The sequence below is a fragment of the Phodopus roborovskii genome, unplaced genomic scaffold (genome assembly GCF_943737965.1).
Source record: "Phodopus roborovskii unplaced genomic scaffold, PHOROB, whole genome shotgun sequence".
Classification (NCBI taxonomy): Eukaryota; Metazoa; Chordata; class Mammalia; order Rodentia; family Cricetidae; genus Phodopus; species Phodopus roborovskii.
In genome coordinates, this window is record NW_026125052.1 from 13,358,807 (window position 1) to 13,375,483 (window position 16,677).

Genomic DNA, 16,677 nt, shown 5'->3' on the forward strand with positions numbered 1-16,677 from the left:
GGTGTTTTCTGCAATGGTCTCCTTGATTGGGTGAAGACTACAGTTATCTGGGTAAAAGTCTGCTAGAGCACTGGCCTAGCATGTCCCAAAGCTCTGAGTTCAACCCGCAGCACAAGGTCTTGGGTTTCATCATCGAAGACCTGTTTTAGAAGTTCTCTCTGCATTTTGATTTTGGAGTACTTCTTACTTGGAGCACACATATCTTGCTCAATATTTTAAAGTGCATTTAAAGTGTGTGTGTAAGTCTGAGGACAACTTGTGAGAATTGATTTTTTCCTTTTATTTTGTGGATCTCAAGGATTGAAGTCATCAGGTTTGGTGGTAATGCCTTCCCCTGCTGCTGAGCCATCTCAGCCACCCCTAGTCCAGGTGAACCGTGTCTTTCTTGAGCGCAGGGATCACTTTGTATTCTTTGTGTTCTCCAATGTCCTTGCTTGGTGCGCTGGTTCACTGTGAGCCTTAGGATGATGCACTTCCTTGCCAACTTACAAGCTAAGTAGCTTCAGTTATAGGATTGCTCCATAATTGCACCCAGTGACTGAATGTTGTTGAAAAAAAGCACGTTTGTGTCACTCCACCCACCTCTAAAAGGTTTTGCCTAGCATTCCTACACCTCTGCCCAAGTATATTCACTTTTTCCCTTTCCAAAATGACCATCCCGTGGTTTCCCGCCTTGAACCTCCCATACTCTTTCAGTGTAGACCTGACTGTCCTTAAACTCACAGAGATCTGCCTGCCTCTGCCTCCCAAGTGCTGGGATTAAAGGCGGGAGCCACCTTGGCTCAGCAAACCCCTCCCACTCCTGCCTCTTCCTTCTCTCACCTGAAGAGCTTGCCGTTCCTTTCTGCAGAAAACAGTTGCAATGGTGTGATGGTAAACAGCAACAATAAGGGGATTTAATGGCACGTTTGCCAAACCCTGTGTTAGAAATACACACAGTGGGGGCCGAAGAGATGGCTCAGCAGTTAAGAGCACTCGCTGCTTTTCAAGAGTTCAATTCCCAGGACCCACAAGGCAGATCACAGCTACCTGCAACTCCTGGTCTAAGGGATCTGACATCTTCATGCAGGCAAAACACCAATACATGTGAAATAAAAGAAACAAATACAAATCGTTTTTAAAGAGAGAGACAGAGAATACACGTGGGTGCAGTGGTGGCCCACGCCTTCAACATCTGCCTTACATGTCCATCCAATGTCTCTGTTCTTATATAGTTAAGTGATAGAAAACTCACATGGCATGCTAACTCCTCAGCTTAACCCCCAGTGCCATCAAAAGTAAAAAAAAAAACATCGGGGACTGGAGAGATGGCTCAGCGGTTAAGTGCACTGGCTAATCTTCTAGAGGAATGGGTTCAATTCCCAGCACCCACATGGCAGTTCACAACTGTCTGTAACTCCAGTTCCAGAGGATCTGATACCCTCACACCAATACATGTAAAATAAAGTTGAACAAGTTATTAAAAAAATAAATGAAAATGTAAAAACAGCCTGGTGGTGGCGACATAAGCCTTTAGCTCCAGCACTCGGGAGGCAGAGGCAGAGGCAGAGGCAGGCGGATCTCTGTGAGTTCAAGACCAGCCTGGTCTATAAGAGCTAGTTCCAGGACAGCCTCCAAAGCTACAGAAGAACCCTGTCTCACTTCCCCTCCCACCACCAAAAAAAAAAAAAAAAACTGGAAAAAAAAAATCATTGAAACACACACACACACACACACACACACACACACACACACACACAGAGTTTCTCTGTGTGGCCTTGGCTGTACATTGAGCCTCTCTGTGACACCAGAATATGAAAGAGAGAGAGAGAGAAAGAGAGAGAGGGTTTCTCTGTGTAGTATTTGCTATATATTGAGCCTGTCTTGACCATGGCACCAGAATATGACTTTGGTAAGGATAGATTTGCTTTCTCTTCAATGAGACTTTCATTATTGCTGTTGTTGAGACAGTCTTGTCATATAGCCCAGACGGGACCTGGAATTGGAACTGGCCATCTTTTTCCTCAGCCTTAAAAGTACAGGGGTGACCCACCACATCTGGCTGAGATTTGCAAAACGATGGGTTTTTAAATTAATGTTTTTTACATTTATTGTGTGTGAGTGAGTGTTTAGGGGGTGTGGAGGTCAGAGAATAATTTGCAAGAGTTGATTTTCTTCTTCTATTACATGGGCTCTAGGGAATGAATTCAAATTATCAGGCTGAATAACAAGTAACTTTACTTAAACTATCTTGTTGCCCACAAAGACCATGGTGAGTGTGTGTGTGTGTGTGTGTGTGTGTGTGTGTGTGTGTGTGTTAGGCTCTAACCCACAGCCCACAGCCCAGAACCTTCAATATTCTAGGTTACTCTATCACTGAGTACATCCTTAGCACCAAAGAGAAATGCTTGACTTTTTATTTCCGTAAACATTTTATCCTTTCTGTCTTTGTGTCATGTAGCCCAGGTTGACCTTGAATTTGATATGTACTTGAGGCTGGCCTTTCTGATGCTCATGGTGCTGGAAATTACAGTATGTACTATCATACCTAGAGACCTTGAGTCTGATCCTGGTTTTTTCTTGTTACTGATCCAGCACAGGGCCTGGGGTCTGTCAGGCAAGCCCCCACCACCACTGAGCCACACCTCAGGGCTCATGTCGCAAAGTTGAATAGCCATTGTCTAGAATTCACTCACCTCTATATAACTGATGGCAGCTCCCTGTGTCCTTCTGTCCTAGGCCCTACTAACCACCCATTTCCCCTCCTACTTTTGTGGTTCTCTACATACTTTGTAACTGGAATCATGCAGTGTCCAAATTTCACTTAATTAATTAATTTATTGAGACAGGGTCTCTCTGTCCATAATCTGCATAATGTTCTTAAAATCCACCGTGTTAGCTGGGCAGTAGTGGCGCATGCCTTTAATCCCAGTACTTGGGAGGCAGAAGCAGGTGGATCTCACTGAGTGCAAGGCCAGCCTGGTCTATAGCTGGAGTTCCAGGCCAGTCAGGACTACACAAAGAAACCCTGTCTTGAAAAACAAAAGCAACCAAACAAAATTCACCACGTTGCATGTTATAGACCATCTTTCCTGAAGCTAAGTAATACTACATAGGATGTTTTTTCCAGGTCCCTTTGACTTCCCATAAATCTCCTCTGTATTAATCTCAATGATGATTTAAACTCCCTTCATTTAAACAGTACCATACATTTTCATTCATTTTATATGTAGACCAGGCTGGCTTGGAATTCAGAGATCCTTCTGTCTCTGCCCCGCAAAGTGCTGAGATTAAAGGCATGTGACTCCTGATACTTTAGTTCTTGAATTGTTCTTCCTGGCCTCCTAACCTCCCCCATCTTTAAGGACTGCCCAGAGGTCACTTCCTCTGCCTAGAATATCCATCCCACACAGATCACCAAAGGGTTCCCTTTTAAATGTCATTCCAGTCTTAACTGCTAGATCACTTGCCTGCCTTCCCACACAGCTGGGAAGGTATTACTTTAATGGCGAAGTGTGTACTGCCTCATGTACCCTGGATTTGAGTCTCATCACTCTATGTAAAGGACAGAAGAATAAAGTTCTTCAATGCCTATCCAACTTGAAGTAACCCTCTGGTATTTTCCTAAATATGTTGTTTTTAGTGCTTTTAGTATTATTTATTTATCGGCAGAGTTTATTAAGTGCTAAATCCATCCCAGGCACCACCACTAGCTGACACTGGTTTTTGTTTGTTTGTTTTGGTTGACTTCTAACTCACAGAGATCGGCCTGCCTCTGCCTCCTGAGTGCTGGGATTAAAGGCGTGTGCCACCAACTCCGGGCCTCTGTTGTTTTGTTTTTTGTTTTTAAGTGTTTTCCCTTATCATTTAGTTTTTCTTGAGAGGGGTTTCAAGAGAGACAAGATTTCTCTGTGTAGTTCTGGCTATATAGACCAGGCTGGCCTTGAACTCTAAGATATCTGCCTGCCTCTGCCTCCTGGGATTAAAGATGTGCCAGTGCCGCCACCGCCTTGGCAAGTATTTATGTTAATTCACCTGTGCACTTATTTCTAGTCTTGTCTCTAATACATTGTGAATTCAGAGAGAGCTAGGGCCATTTTTTCTTTCTTTTTTTTTTTTTTAAGTTGAAAGTTTGCTCTGTTTCTTGAGAGGGTGACATAGTGAATGCTCTAAGAATCAAAAGAGGGCATCATGACACTACTTTACAAACTACAAATGCCTCTCAGTGGGCATTCTGTTTGAGGTAGTATTTGTATTCTGGAGAGAGCTGGGGGAAAGTCTTCCAATACAGTATGCAAGAGAAAGATAAATGATTGGAGATGTGATAAAGTATTTATCCTAACAAAAGGAATTTGCATTCCAGGCCAGCTGAACATTGTACAATGTAACATTCTGGTTACATTGTAAAACACAGCTTTTTTAAAACATATAAAGTTTGCTGGGTGTTGGTGGTGCAAACCTTACCAGCACTTGGGAGGCAGAAGCAGGCAGATCTCTGTGAGTTTGAGGCCAGTCTGGTCTACAGAGATAGTTCCAGGACAGGCTCCAAAGCAATATAGAGAAACTCTGTCTGGAAACTCCCCCCAAACAAAAAAAAAGTTTGCAAGCTAAATTCATATTTTCAAATTGTCGGCATGATTTAGTTATTTTGTTGTTTAGTTTGAGATGTATGCCTTCTTAATGGTTAAATTCAATATTATTTAGCAAAAAGATGCTATTTTTAAAAGTATAAACAATTAAACAAGTCTCAAAATGAAAAGTACACAACTCATGTAAAAAGAATTTTCTAACCTTATACCAGCAGAGGGGGTATAGCTCAGTGGTAGAGCATTTGACTGCAGATCAAGAGGTCCCCGGTTCAAATCCGGGTGCCCCCTTACTGTGTGTATTTTTCATTGACAGATACATAATTGTTATTCCAAGTCAAAAATCCCCTCTACCCTCCGAATTTTCCCCACCAGAATGTTCCTGGTACCTCAGAGTCAGTTAGTAAGTAGTAGGATCCCCACTCTCCTGAGCACAACTCGTCTTTGTTCCACAGAGTACTAAGGTGTGAAGGCAATAATATTTTTACATAGTGTATATCCTGACCCAAAAGACTAAAGATGAATCCAGATACAGAATGTTTATACACTTGTTGGTTTTAAGACATGTTACAGCCAGGTGTGGTAGTACATGTCTGTTAAGCCCAGCACTTGACAGTTCGAGACACGAGGATCAGAGTTCAAGGGAGTTTAAGATTAGCCTTGGCCTATATATCAAATTCAGGCCAGCCTGGGCTACATGACGTTCTATGGGGGTGGGGGAAGATGCGGTCTAAAGATATAGATGAGAACTTTCTCACTGAGAAGTTGAGGCCTGATAACATGCAATTTCAAGGCCTGGTGCCTGGGGAGGGAGAAGGGCTGCCAGGTATTTCTGCGCTTTGCCCCGCAGCTCTCTACAGCCCAGCCCAGCATAGAACAGTAATGGGAACTGGGAGGCAAAAAATGCACGAGAGTATTCCCCTGGGGTCCTGGGATGACACAACCAGATTCCGTGTTTAAAATATCACAGCCGCACCCTGGCCCAGGCAGCACGCCTCACCCTGTCTCTTCTTTTTCCTTTTTTTGGGCAAAACCTAACCGAGGGGGCCGCCCTGGCTTCCCTCTTCACACTAGGATTTCTTCCAGCCCAGATACGGGAAGCCACGCACTCAGCAGATAGATACCTGTTCCCATTTGAGGATTTAAAACCTGATGGCTTTGTAGTAACACTCAGGCGTCCCTCCGTGCCTCACCTGGATGACATCCCCCCCCCCCCCCAAGAGCTAACTGGCAAGGCCTCTGTCCAGGTCTACACAATGGGAAACTGCAGATGTTTTAATAAGCCCTCCAGGTCATTCTGGAGCACGCACAAGTTTGAAAACCACGATATTAATTTATATTCTTTGGCTTTTAGATCTTACTCTGTACTGTAGAGAGCTGATAGGTGCATCTGCTGGTTTCATGTTATCGAAGAGTTTTGACTCGGTCCGCATCATCAAGCAATAGGGAAGCTTGAGAAGATAGAATGATAAAGAACGTAGAATGAAATAAAAAGGGAAATGAAAGCTTAGGTTTGAGAAAGGCTATGTCTGTGAGTTTCCCTTGCTCTGACATACCCTGACCCTCATAGGACACACACAGTAGTAGTGACCTTGGCTCTCGAACCCAAAGTGTGGAACCATCCAATCAAAACCCGCAAGGCTGCCGTGGGCAGAAATCAGCACTCTGGCGCCAGTCAAATTGAGGTGGCACAAACTTGTTTCTCATAGTTGACCATAACCACGTCGCATTCTTCCACTAGGAACAAGGCAAAATCGAAGGTTTTCTGCTCAGATTATAAAATGAGGGGGAAAAACCTTTACCTTTGGACCTATTTTAGTCAGGAATTGAATCAAGATCACATTTGAAACATGTACTTCTATTTTGTCATTAAGTTGAGGAAAATACTCCGAGGGGGCACCCGGATTTGAACCAGGGACCTCTTGATCTGCAGTCAAATGCTCTACCACTGAGCTATACCCCCACACCACCAAAGCGGTTGGAACCGATTCTTTTCAGTAGTAAGATATTGTCGCAGCTGCTACACCGGTAGAATAAGGGTAAGGGAAAAGAACGAAAGAGCAAGGGCTGGGGGTGGGCGCAAACTAAAAGCAGAGGATGCTTAAATCCCAGGAATGCTGCAGCTCAGAGGCGCAGGAAGGGTGAACACCCGGACGCGCTGAGTCCAAAGGGAAAGGGGGCAGGTACCAACGTAGGAGAGGACGTGGGCGGGAAGGGAACTAGCTGGGGCACTGGGCGGGGCAGGTGGGGTTCCCCTCCGGTTAACGCTGGGTACCCACTGGTATAAAGAAAGTCCCCGAGTCTGGAGAACCCGTCCCATCCCCACCCAGGTCGGGTGCTCGGGATCGGCTCTCTCGGGATATCGAGCTTTGCCGCAGTCGCCTACGTGTTGGAGACAGGGGCGGGGGAAGGGCCGTGGCCAGGGGCTACCGTCAGTCGGGGAGCCCAGTGCCTGGGGTACCCCGGGAGCTTAGGGGTCCAGCACCCACGTCCTGCAGCCCTCCCCGGAACCCGCCCCCACGCAGCCCCACGTCGCTCCGGTAGCGCGCCTGGTCGCGCGCGCCCCTTTCCGCGCCCGAGGCGCGTCCCCGCCCCAGCCTGTGCAGCCCCTCCTCCCCACTGTGTTTATTAGGGGAAGGAGGGCGGAGGCGGAGGCCAGTTCCCCAGTTCCAGTCGCCGTCGCCTGCACGTTTGCAGCCGCCGCCGCCTCCCAGCCAGCCGCTCACCCAAGGAAAAGGGAACGCGCGCGAGCTCGGGCGTCACCGCCCCAGTCTTTCCCCGGCACCATGAACCCTAACTGCGCCCGGTGCGGCAAGATCGTGTATCCCACGGAGAAGGTGAACTGTCTGGATAAGGTGAGCTCCGGCACCAGGCGCCGCGGGCTAGGCAGTCCCAGTGCAGCTCCCAATCGGGGGAGGAAAGAGGGACTGGGTCTTTGCGGGCTCTTCCCTGTGATCCCCTGAATAGGAAAGGAAGGCGGGAGGTGACTTGGGGTGCGGGGACAGACCCGAGTCTGGAACCCGGGAAATCCAAGGCGAGGCGGTGGGCAGATACCTCTGGAGAAGGATGGGCTCTGCCTCGGAACTGAGAAGGCTGGGAGGGCGGGAGGACACTGGGGAACCAGGATCGCCGGGTGTGTGCTGGAGGTTAGAGGTGCAGTCCCGCCCCCCCAGGGCCGGGAGTGAGAGAGAGGAGACGGCCGCTCCCTTTCCCCGCGGCGCCCAGCGCCAAGTAGGCGGAAGCGCGGGGCGCTGGGGGAGGGGGCGGCGGGGGCGGGGCGGAGGCAGGGGCCAAGCGCTACCCTCCAGGTTTAGGTTTAGGCAGCTGGTAGCCCAGCTTCCTGGCCTGGAAGCTATCGGGTCCGTCTTTGCCAATTGTGAAAGAGACTTAGGGCAGCACTGGAATCTCATTTTGAGACCCCCCCTTTGAAGGACCTGCTGGACTGCCCCCCCCCTCCTTGCTGGTTCCGTGGTTAGGGAACCCGCAGACCTCCGTAGCTTTCCTAATCCTTAATTCAAATCGCAAGCCACTCTGGGTGCTGGGCAGCCCAGCAGGAGCTGGGCGGGGTGGGGTGTTGGGGTGAAGAGGGTTGGAGGAGACGCTTCCCGGAGATCTGAAATTGTGCTCAGCCTGGAGACCAGCTTGGAGAACAAAGAGCTAACTTTTCAGAGCTGGTTTCATCAATGAGGGAGGGATTGGCCGACTTCTGGGGAAGCCAAGGAAAGGGAGAATTTTTTCTAGAGGAGGGAGTGTAGCCTTCTGGAAATTAGCTGTCCCCTAGGGGCTCTTCCACATCCCCGGCCCAGGCAGGACTCATTCATCTGGTTGTCGTTACACTTTTGTAAGGGGTACTGACGAGTGAATCTGGGTGTTTCCCGTACAGTTCGAGATGGGACCCTCTTGTGTTTCTGTGAACCTTTAGTAGCCTATGGCAACCTGTCCCTTCTCTGTTCCGCTCTGCAGGAAGCCTCTGTTTTGGCTCCTCATAGGTACATTGTATCTAGCTCCCCAAGCTGGATCCGAGTTTACCTATTTCCACCTTTATGTCTGAACAGGCGCCTGAAAGAGGGAATTTAGTTTTGTTGGAAATGGATACTTTGTTGGATACTTTGCCTCTCCTCTCTCGGCTAAGATTAGTTCATTCTTAGGTACCTTTGACCCCCGAGTCCAGGTCAGGAGGTGGGGACTTGAGGTTCTGAAACATTTGAACTTTTTTTTTTCTGGAGGAAAGGGACATGGGGAGGCTTGACTAGACAGGAGGCTAGGAGGAGTTTATGGAAGGTGCTGACTGCTCACTGTCCTAGCCCCTGGAGGGTCGGGCTTGAGCTTGATGCTCCCGGGTGGAGACCCCCTCCCGCCCAAAAAAGCCTCGAGAGGTTAACTGTCCTTCCATGAAGGTCTTTGCTGTTCCTGGCCAGGTGTTTTGACCCCTGCTTTTGCAGTTCCCTAGGCCATCAAGTGGCCTCCTCTTACGGTCTTGGGTAATGAATGGGGAGAGACAGTGAATGATGGAAGGATTGCTAACCTGGGAAATGACTTGGTTTTAGTTCCACATCTATGCCCATCAGCTTTATGAATGGTTTTGGGCTTCAGTATTCACCAGATGTGTATTGATGATGTCATTGCCTCAGAGGTGGACAGTGCAGGGAGAGTGGTCAAGGATGTTCTCTCTTTTCTGCCCAGCACTCCAACCGATCTCCTTGTAAAGACCTTCAGCGCTCTGTCACAGAGAAGGGGGCAGGGGTCCTATGTGATAATTCCTTCCCTAGCTAGAAGGTGTACAAGTTGGGATTGCCCTGGGAAGTGAGTGGGTGATTCCTTCCTGGTTTTACAACTCCCCCTAGTGGAAGTGGTCCTGGAGAAACACCTGCCTTTCCCTACCCCCCCACCCCCACTCAGGGACTGGAAAATCCTGCTATCCTGTCTCCTCTCCCTTCCATGCCCTACAGGCAGTAAGAACAGACAGTTAGAATTGGAGCCCTGGAGAATGCTGAGCAGAGACCTGGGTGTGGGGAAATTTCATTCCCATAGGCATGGTTGCTACCCAACTTCCCAATTCTGGTTGACAGCCAGGGAGAATCAAGGCAGACTGGCCTGGTTTACTACTGCAATCCCCTATGGCATGCAGCCTGCAGCAGGGCTAGGGCATAAGCTGTGTCCTTGATGTGCAGTCTTCTCTCCTCCCTGGGCCTTATCTCTCAAAGGCATCAGTGGGCAAACCTTGTCACCAATGAAGGCCACTTTGTCCCCAGCCCATAGTGCATGCTGGATAAACATGAAATGCTGCTGCTGATTGAAGGAAGGAGGTTGTGGTTTGTTTCCCTAGAGGGTTTCTGGGGTTGGAGCAGGAAGGAGAGCCCGGGTGACCTCATTCATTTCACAAATATTTATTGAGCACCTACCTTGTAGCTAGTGACCTGTACTGTGGAGACTCTGCCACATCTTTCTCACTTTCTTTCTCCCTCAGCTTCTAAAAACAGGCGGGGGCAGTCAGGAAGGCTAGGGGATTGGCTCTCCTGACAGTTGCTTTGGAATGTCCCATTAGAGAGGAGGGCCTCCTGTCCTAAATGGCTGTCTGAGTGTATCCCTCTTCCCTCAAAAGAACAAAGTCCACATGGCCATGAAAAACATTTCTGTTGTTGTTTGTTTTATTTTATGTGTATGGATGTTTGTCTGCACATATGTCTGTGCACCATGTGTATGCCTGGTGTCCAAAGAAGCCAGAGGAAGTGTTGGATTGGCTGGTACTAGAATTAGCAAAATATTGAGACCCAAGATAGCTCCTATAAGCTATGAGTCCTCTCAGCAAGTGTGTCCAACCTTTTGACATTGGGACATGACGTTGTCATCTCAAAGTTCTCTAAAGAGAAATCCAACCAAGTTGCTCAAATTGCAAAAACAAAACATTTCTTCTAATATTTTAAGTAAGCTTACCATTTTGTGTTGGGCCACATTCCCTGTGACCTTATCCACCCAGAGGATGCTAATAGACAGGGCAGCCTGTCTCCCTCCTTTTAGCTGAAGTTCTTATTTATTTATTTTTTTCCTCAAAGTCCTCCTACCTCAGCTTCCTAATGCTGGGATTACAGTCGTGTGTCACTATGAGTTGCAAAGGTTTTTGTTTGTTTGTTTGTTTGTTTGTTTTTTAAGACAGGGTCTCAAGTGACCCAGGCTATCCTTGAACTCCCAGTCCTCCTGTTGCGTCCACCCCCCAAGTGTTGGAATGATGTTCTGCCACCACACCCAACTCTTACAGTGAGTTTTGAACACAGAATTTTGTCTTTGTGCCTGCTAAGCAAGCCCTTTACCAACTGAGCTACCTTGCCAGTTCTGGCTGTTCAGGAAATCTGCTGGTGTATTTTCAAAGTCATATTTTTATTTACACTGACGCTTTTCCAAAAGTGGGCCCCACTCAGGCAGCATGTTGATGCACACCTTTAATCCCAGCATTTGGGAGGCAGAGGCAGGAGGATCTCTGAATTTGAGGCTTCCCAGGTCAGCCAGGGCTACCTAGTGAAACCCTGGATGGGGTGGGGAATGGGTCCCACCCTTCCTCATCCTGTCTGGACCTAGGATCCTGAGGGCTGTGGCTCTGGGAGCTTCAGGTTACTAGAAAGAAATTGTAAAAGAGCATCGGGTTTATAAACCAGAGGCCCTCAGTTAGGCTGATAGTCTGAGCCTGGATGGTGCTGGGTGCCAGTTTTGGCTCTAAAAGAGGGACAAAGCCTAGCTCTAGGCTACAGGAAGGGAGGAGTCTCATAGTCCAGCCCTGAGTCACTGTCACCCTAGGGAGCAGGTGACAGGCTACAGCTACATGGACCTGAATGAAACTCCTCTCCCCTCCCCTAGAGCCATGGAACCACAGGGTGTGGCTTCAGTGAGTGGGATCCTTGCTGGGTCATCCATCCCCACCTGCCTGTTTGTCTTTCTGTTGTCATTTTCTCACGTAGCATTTCAGACAGGGCGGGAAGGGTGGGTGTCCTCCGGTGCCTGGGGTCTGACTGAGCTGCCTCACGTGGCCAGTTTGGGCTGTGACTGGCGGCACCTTCTGACCTGCATGGCTCCAGGTGTGGTTTGGTTCCTTAGTCACAAATCCCAGGAGTCCATGCCTAAAGTCTGCCCTGGGCCTGGCAAACAGGGCCACTCTTACTGGGAACTAAGGCTCCTAGGAGCAGGTGAAGAAGGTAGGTCCTCTTGGAATAGTGTGCTGTTTTCTTCTTATAGCAGGCATTCTTTTCCCCATACCTGACAAGACACAGGATGAAGTCTCTCCGTCTGAAATTGGTTCACAAGCACTACTGAATGAGTTACCATTTCCTGTCTCCCTCAAGGAGGGGCCTTCTGGTTTTCCTACAGTCCCCAGGGGAGATAACAGTTGTAGCCCTACTTGACTCCCCTTGGTGAGTCACTCAGCAGATCCTGAACCCATTCTGGTTTCCATTACTCTACTCCTTAGCAGCCACCCCAAAAGGGCAGATGACCATTCTCCCTTGTCCCAGACTGATGTATCAAGTTGAGAACCCTGGGTCCCTTTGGATGATCTCTAGGGGTAAACTGGAAATGGGACCTAACTCTTGGGGACAGCCTATCCTGTGGGAACTCTAGGCCAGGTGCTAGTCTGTATTTTCGGTGCACTCTTCCTTCACTGGGCTTGGCTCGAGGGTGGGGAACTGGCCATCTGGTAGAGATCTTTTTCCTGATTCAGAATCTGTTAGGAGGCGACCTTGGAGGTCCCTAGCCCTAGGACAGTGTATCCCTGCTTACGTGTGTGAGAAAGTGGGTCATGGTCTGGATTCTGCAGAATGTTTTTCCTGGCAGGCCCCTGCGGGGGTGGGGGAGGCAGGGGCCCAGGCAGGGGCATACAGGCAGAGGCCGCAGACTGGCTGGTGACAGTGTTGGGGCAATCTGCCAATGCCTCCCAGTTAGGGGAATCTATAGGGAAAGGACCACCCTGTTTTGATGTTCCTGGTGGTTTTTTTTTTTTTTTTTTTTTTTTTTTATGTTGGGCTTATGTGACTCAACAGTAAGGTTTCTGAAAGTTACTGTGGGTGGGGGTGAAGGCAGTGACCTTAGGATGGACCCAGGTGGGGCCGGGGCCCAGCTCAGACCCACCCACCCTTTGCTTCTAGACTTACTGCTGGCTTTCTTCCCAAAAATTTTCCTGAGTCGCCTTGTTAACATTCCCTGTTAGATTCCCCCCTCCCTTTGGGTCTTCTTGATAGAAAAAATGTTCCATTAGAGGGCCATTGCCCCCAGAAATAGCCCTGGTGTCTGGTTGAAGTGTGCTGAGGTGTAGGGGTGGAGTCCCAGCAACTGAACTTCCTTTCTTCCGGCCCCTCCCCCAAGTGTGTCTGAAGTTTTTAGTTTGGGAAACACATTTTAAAAAGCACCTCTTTAGGGGAGTTCTTTGACAAATGGCTGGTGGGGAGTCAGTCCTACTGCTCAGGCACTTTCTGAGGTTTATCACTCTGGCCTCTGACAAATTCCTTTGGGTGTCAAAGTATCTCCATTGACAGCTGAGACAGGCAGCTACAAACAGCCAGATGCCCAGTCAGCCTAGATTCTGGGATGGAGTTGCTTCACTTGGTTTCTCCTTCCCTCCATCAACCACCCTGGGGTAGTCTTGATGGCCTCGTTTTAGAACCCTGGGTTTCCAGGGTTTGCTCCTCTGTCCCATGTACCCATGTTGGAACTCAGGTAAGGCTGTGTGAATGCCTCCAGTGTCCAGCAGCTGCACAGAAGCAGTAGGTAGGTGCCAGGTGCTTTCCTGGGCACAGGTGGTTTCTCATGAATCTCTAACAATCCTGGGAGGACAGGCGATATTGTATGCAGTGCGTACACAGGAAGTAGAATCAGATTCCCAGGTGCAGTATGGACAGGGTGAGGCCAAGGTCATCCAGCTCTCTGGGTGGGGTTGTGATGGGGACACACCTGGAGTCTAGCTGCAGGTCTTTGAAGCAAAGCTTTTTTCTGCCTCTGTGGGGTGTCTCCAACCCTCATCCAGGTGGGGGAGAGGTGGAAAGAATGTGGGTGTGGCTGGGGCACTTAGGGCTCCTCTAATGGGGTTCTTCAGGAGCTCAAGGGGGTCAGCTGATTAGAGGGAGGATAGGCATGCCTTAGGCTGGGCCTTTGTGCCACTGGCTGGGCTCTCTTCTACTGGCTTGGTGGCAGAGGACCTGCTCCTTCCCAGTGTGCTGCTTAGCAACGGAGTGCCGCTTTGCATAATCATGAGTCTCATCCAATTCTGGACTGAAGTGGTCTAGGGAAGTGGAGATGGCCCTTCTCGGGGCTGCTGTCTCCTTCATGACTGGGTTTCCCCCCTTTTACTCTCTAAGCTGATCTACTCACTGTCCTGTCAGCTGAATATTGCCTGGTGGGGACATGAGGAGGGGAGGGGGTGTCATTGGCTGCCAGAGCCTGTGACCTGGAATGCTCCTGTTCACCAGGTGGTGGTTTGGTTTTTGTTTTTGTTTTCCAAGACAGGGTTTCTCTGTGTTGCTTTGGAGCCTGTCCTGGAACTCACTCTGTAGACCAGGCTGGCTTTGAACTCACAGAGATCCTCCTTCCTGTCTCTACCTCCTGAGTGCTGGGATTAAAGGCGTGTGCTGACACCACTACCCAGCTTCCCTAGGTGTTCTTGTAGCCTTGGGTATGAGACCTGGGTGGAGAACTTGCATGCCTATGCTTAGGGAAGTCCTGCTTTCTAATCGTGTCCTCCCTCTGTCCCCATCCAGTACTGGCATAAAGCATGCTTCCACTGCGAGACCTGCAAGATGACGCTGAACATGAAGAACTACAAGGGCTATGAGAAGAAGCCCTACTGCAATGCGTGAGTCTCAGTGGGGACACGGGGTTTCGGGGCACCTGGCTTCCCTCCCAAGTTCTTTCCCCTCTGGTAGCCCAAGGTGACATTGTAAACACTTGCACACCCTACTTGGTAGATTGTGATCACATTGTCCCTTCATAGCAGAGTGCTCTTACTGTCCCCATTTTACAGATGAGAACACAGGCTTGGGGAGGGAGGGGGCTTCCTCAGGATCATGAGGCTGGTTCATAGAGCCTCTGGGTAGTAAAGCCAGTGGGTGACTTCCCCTGTGCCTGCTGCATGATATCCAGGCTTGGGAGTGTGATTCTTCCCTTGGCTTTCTCTCACTCGGTGGTTCTTTTCTCCATTGTCCCTTCTAGAATGTTCTAGAGATCTCATTTATTTCTCTCTTTTTTGAGAATACAAAAAAAAAAGACTTGTTCATTTATTTTATTTTATGTGTATGGATATTTTATCTACATGTATGTATGAGTACCACTTGTGTGCCTGGTATCCATGGAGACCAGACAAGGGCATCAGATCCCCTGGAACTGGAGTTATAGGTGGTTGTGAGCCTATATGTAGGTGCTGCAAACTGAACCCAGGTCCTCTGCAAAATCAGCTAGTGCTCTTAACCGCTAATCTGTCTCTTCAGCCACCTTTTCATATATTGAGAAGGAGGAGGGTGTGGCCTGGCATAGGCAGCTCCTTTTCTGCCTTGCAGGGAGACCAGAGACACTGTTTGCCCATTATTCTGAGAGTTTCTAGCTTGATTTCTGTTCCTTGTATAGAATCCTGTGTTGTGGCAAGCTCAATGCAGGGCTTGCGGGGAGAGAGACCATTGTCTCCCACCCTAGAGGGACACCATCCAGGTGAGTCACCTGCAGTTTCAGAGGGGACTCATGAATAGTGAGTGGAACCTCAGCATTAGGTCCAGAGCCGGTGCAGCCACTGACCTCAGGCCATTTGCAAGGTGGCAAGATCAGTAATCATTTATGTTTATGATCTGACTTGAGTCTAGGTATCTTTGCTTGTTTGTCTCATCTATCCCAGGCTAGTATAGCTTAAACTTCTGATCTTCTTGCCTTTGCCTCCAGATGTGTGGGTTTATAAACATGCTTCACTATGACCAGCTGGTCTCCTAATTTAATTCTTCTTAGCCCAAGTTTACTGGAAGGGAAATTGGAGACTTGTCTCTTTGAGGGCAGGCAATCATGCCCCCAACTCTTTGACCCAAGACCTTGGGGATTTGAACATTTTCCAAACGCTTGTTGCCAGCCCTCTGCTATGTGCCAACCTATCTCAGGTGCTGGGAACCTGATTTCTGATAAAGTCTCAAGCCCAAGAGGCGTCACGACCATTGTTCCTTCTAAAGGGCCAGCCCATGGTGGCTTTGAGTAGAGGAAGGCCCACAGCTTTTTTGGCCCCTTCTTTCTGATCTCTATGGCTCTTTGGCCTACCCAGCCCCCCCAGCCCTCCCAGCCCCAAGGGAAATGGGACATTCTTTGAATTCTTAAGGGCTCACACAAACCCTGACTCTCTGCCACTTCCTCCCTCCTTTGGGGAGTGGAGTGGGGTTCAGAAAAACTAGGGCACTTAACCCTTTGGGTGTGAGACTGCTTCAGGATGGTCTGCTAGCCTCCTTTGGGACATCTTCTGGGTGGGCCTCCACTTCCTGGCTGAAAGCCAGGATGACAGCTTTTTTCTTTCTTCTCCAGCCAGCTTACCTGCTACCCAGTGAGCTCTGGAATTTGAAGAGAATGTTTTCTATCAGAATTCCCTTAACCCTTGTGCCAGAGTTCTAGCTTAGTCTTTTTGGGGGAAGACAGGTAGCAAATAGGAGAGGGGAGAGCCTGAAGTCTTTGGGGTTCTGGGAGAAGCAGTCTTTCTTGCTTGGGGACTCACCAATTGTAGCCCCTTCCTGACATTTGGCTAGGGGAGCAGGTTGATGTCTCCCCTAACTTTAGCTCTATATGGGTGACCTTTGACTTCTGGCCCAGTGGGTGTTTGCTATGAAGGACCAGGACCTGCACTGGGTTGAGTGTATTGGCGTGAGTGTGTGTGTGTGTGTGTGTGTGTGTTTGTGTGTCTCAGCTGTGCTATATTTCATCCCAGCTGCATCAGCTTCTTGGCTGCTGCTCCCTGCTGGCTTTGTGTCTGTAGCCCTGTCTGCTGAGCTCCTTGTCCTCAGCCAATCTCATCTAGGTGGCCTCTGCACCTGCTTGGGTTTCCCCTGCCCTAGAACAGAATTCCTGCTGTGCGCTAGGCCCTGTGTCAAATGGTCACTTCATCCTCTCATTTCCAGCT

The 16,677-nt window shown here is 49.1% G+C and overlaps 1 protein-coding gene and 2 non-coding genes across 3 annotated transcripts in view; 2 read left to right on the top strand and 1 right to left on the bottom strand.

Annotated features, from left to right (window-relative positions):
• The first annotated feature begins 4,784 nt into the window (after window positions 1-4,784).
• Window positions 4,785-4,856, top strand: Trnac-gca (transfer RNA cysteine (anticodon GCA)). Its single transcript has one exon. It is a non-coding gene; the product is annotated as a tRNA-Cys (tRNA).
• Window positions 4,857-6,456: 1,600 nt separating this feature from the next.
• Trnac-gca (transfer RNA cysteine (anticodon GCA)) lies at window positions 6,457-6,528 on the bottom strand. The gene has a single exon. It is a non-coding gene; the product is annotated as a tRNA-Cys (tRNA).
• A 658-nt stretch (window positions 6,529-7,186) lies between these two features.
• The window catches only part of Lasp1 (LIM and SH3 protein 1), a 35,427-nt gene continuing 25,936 nt past the window's right edge, over window positions 7,187-16,677 (top strand). Inside the window, exons 1-2 of the mRNA XM_051175473.1 lie at window positions 7,187-7,420; window positions 14,300-14,394. Of these exons, the coding sequence (XP_051031430.1) occupies window positions 7,352-7,420; window positions 14,300-14,394 (164 nt within the window). The 5' untranslated portion in view covers window positions 7,187-7,351. The remainder of the gene's footprint in view (window positions 7,421-14,299; window positions 14,395-16,677) is intronic.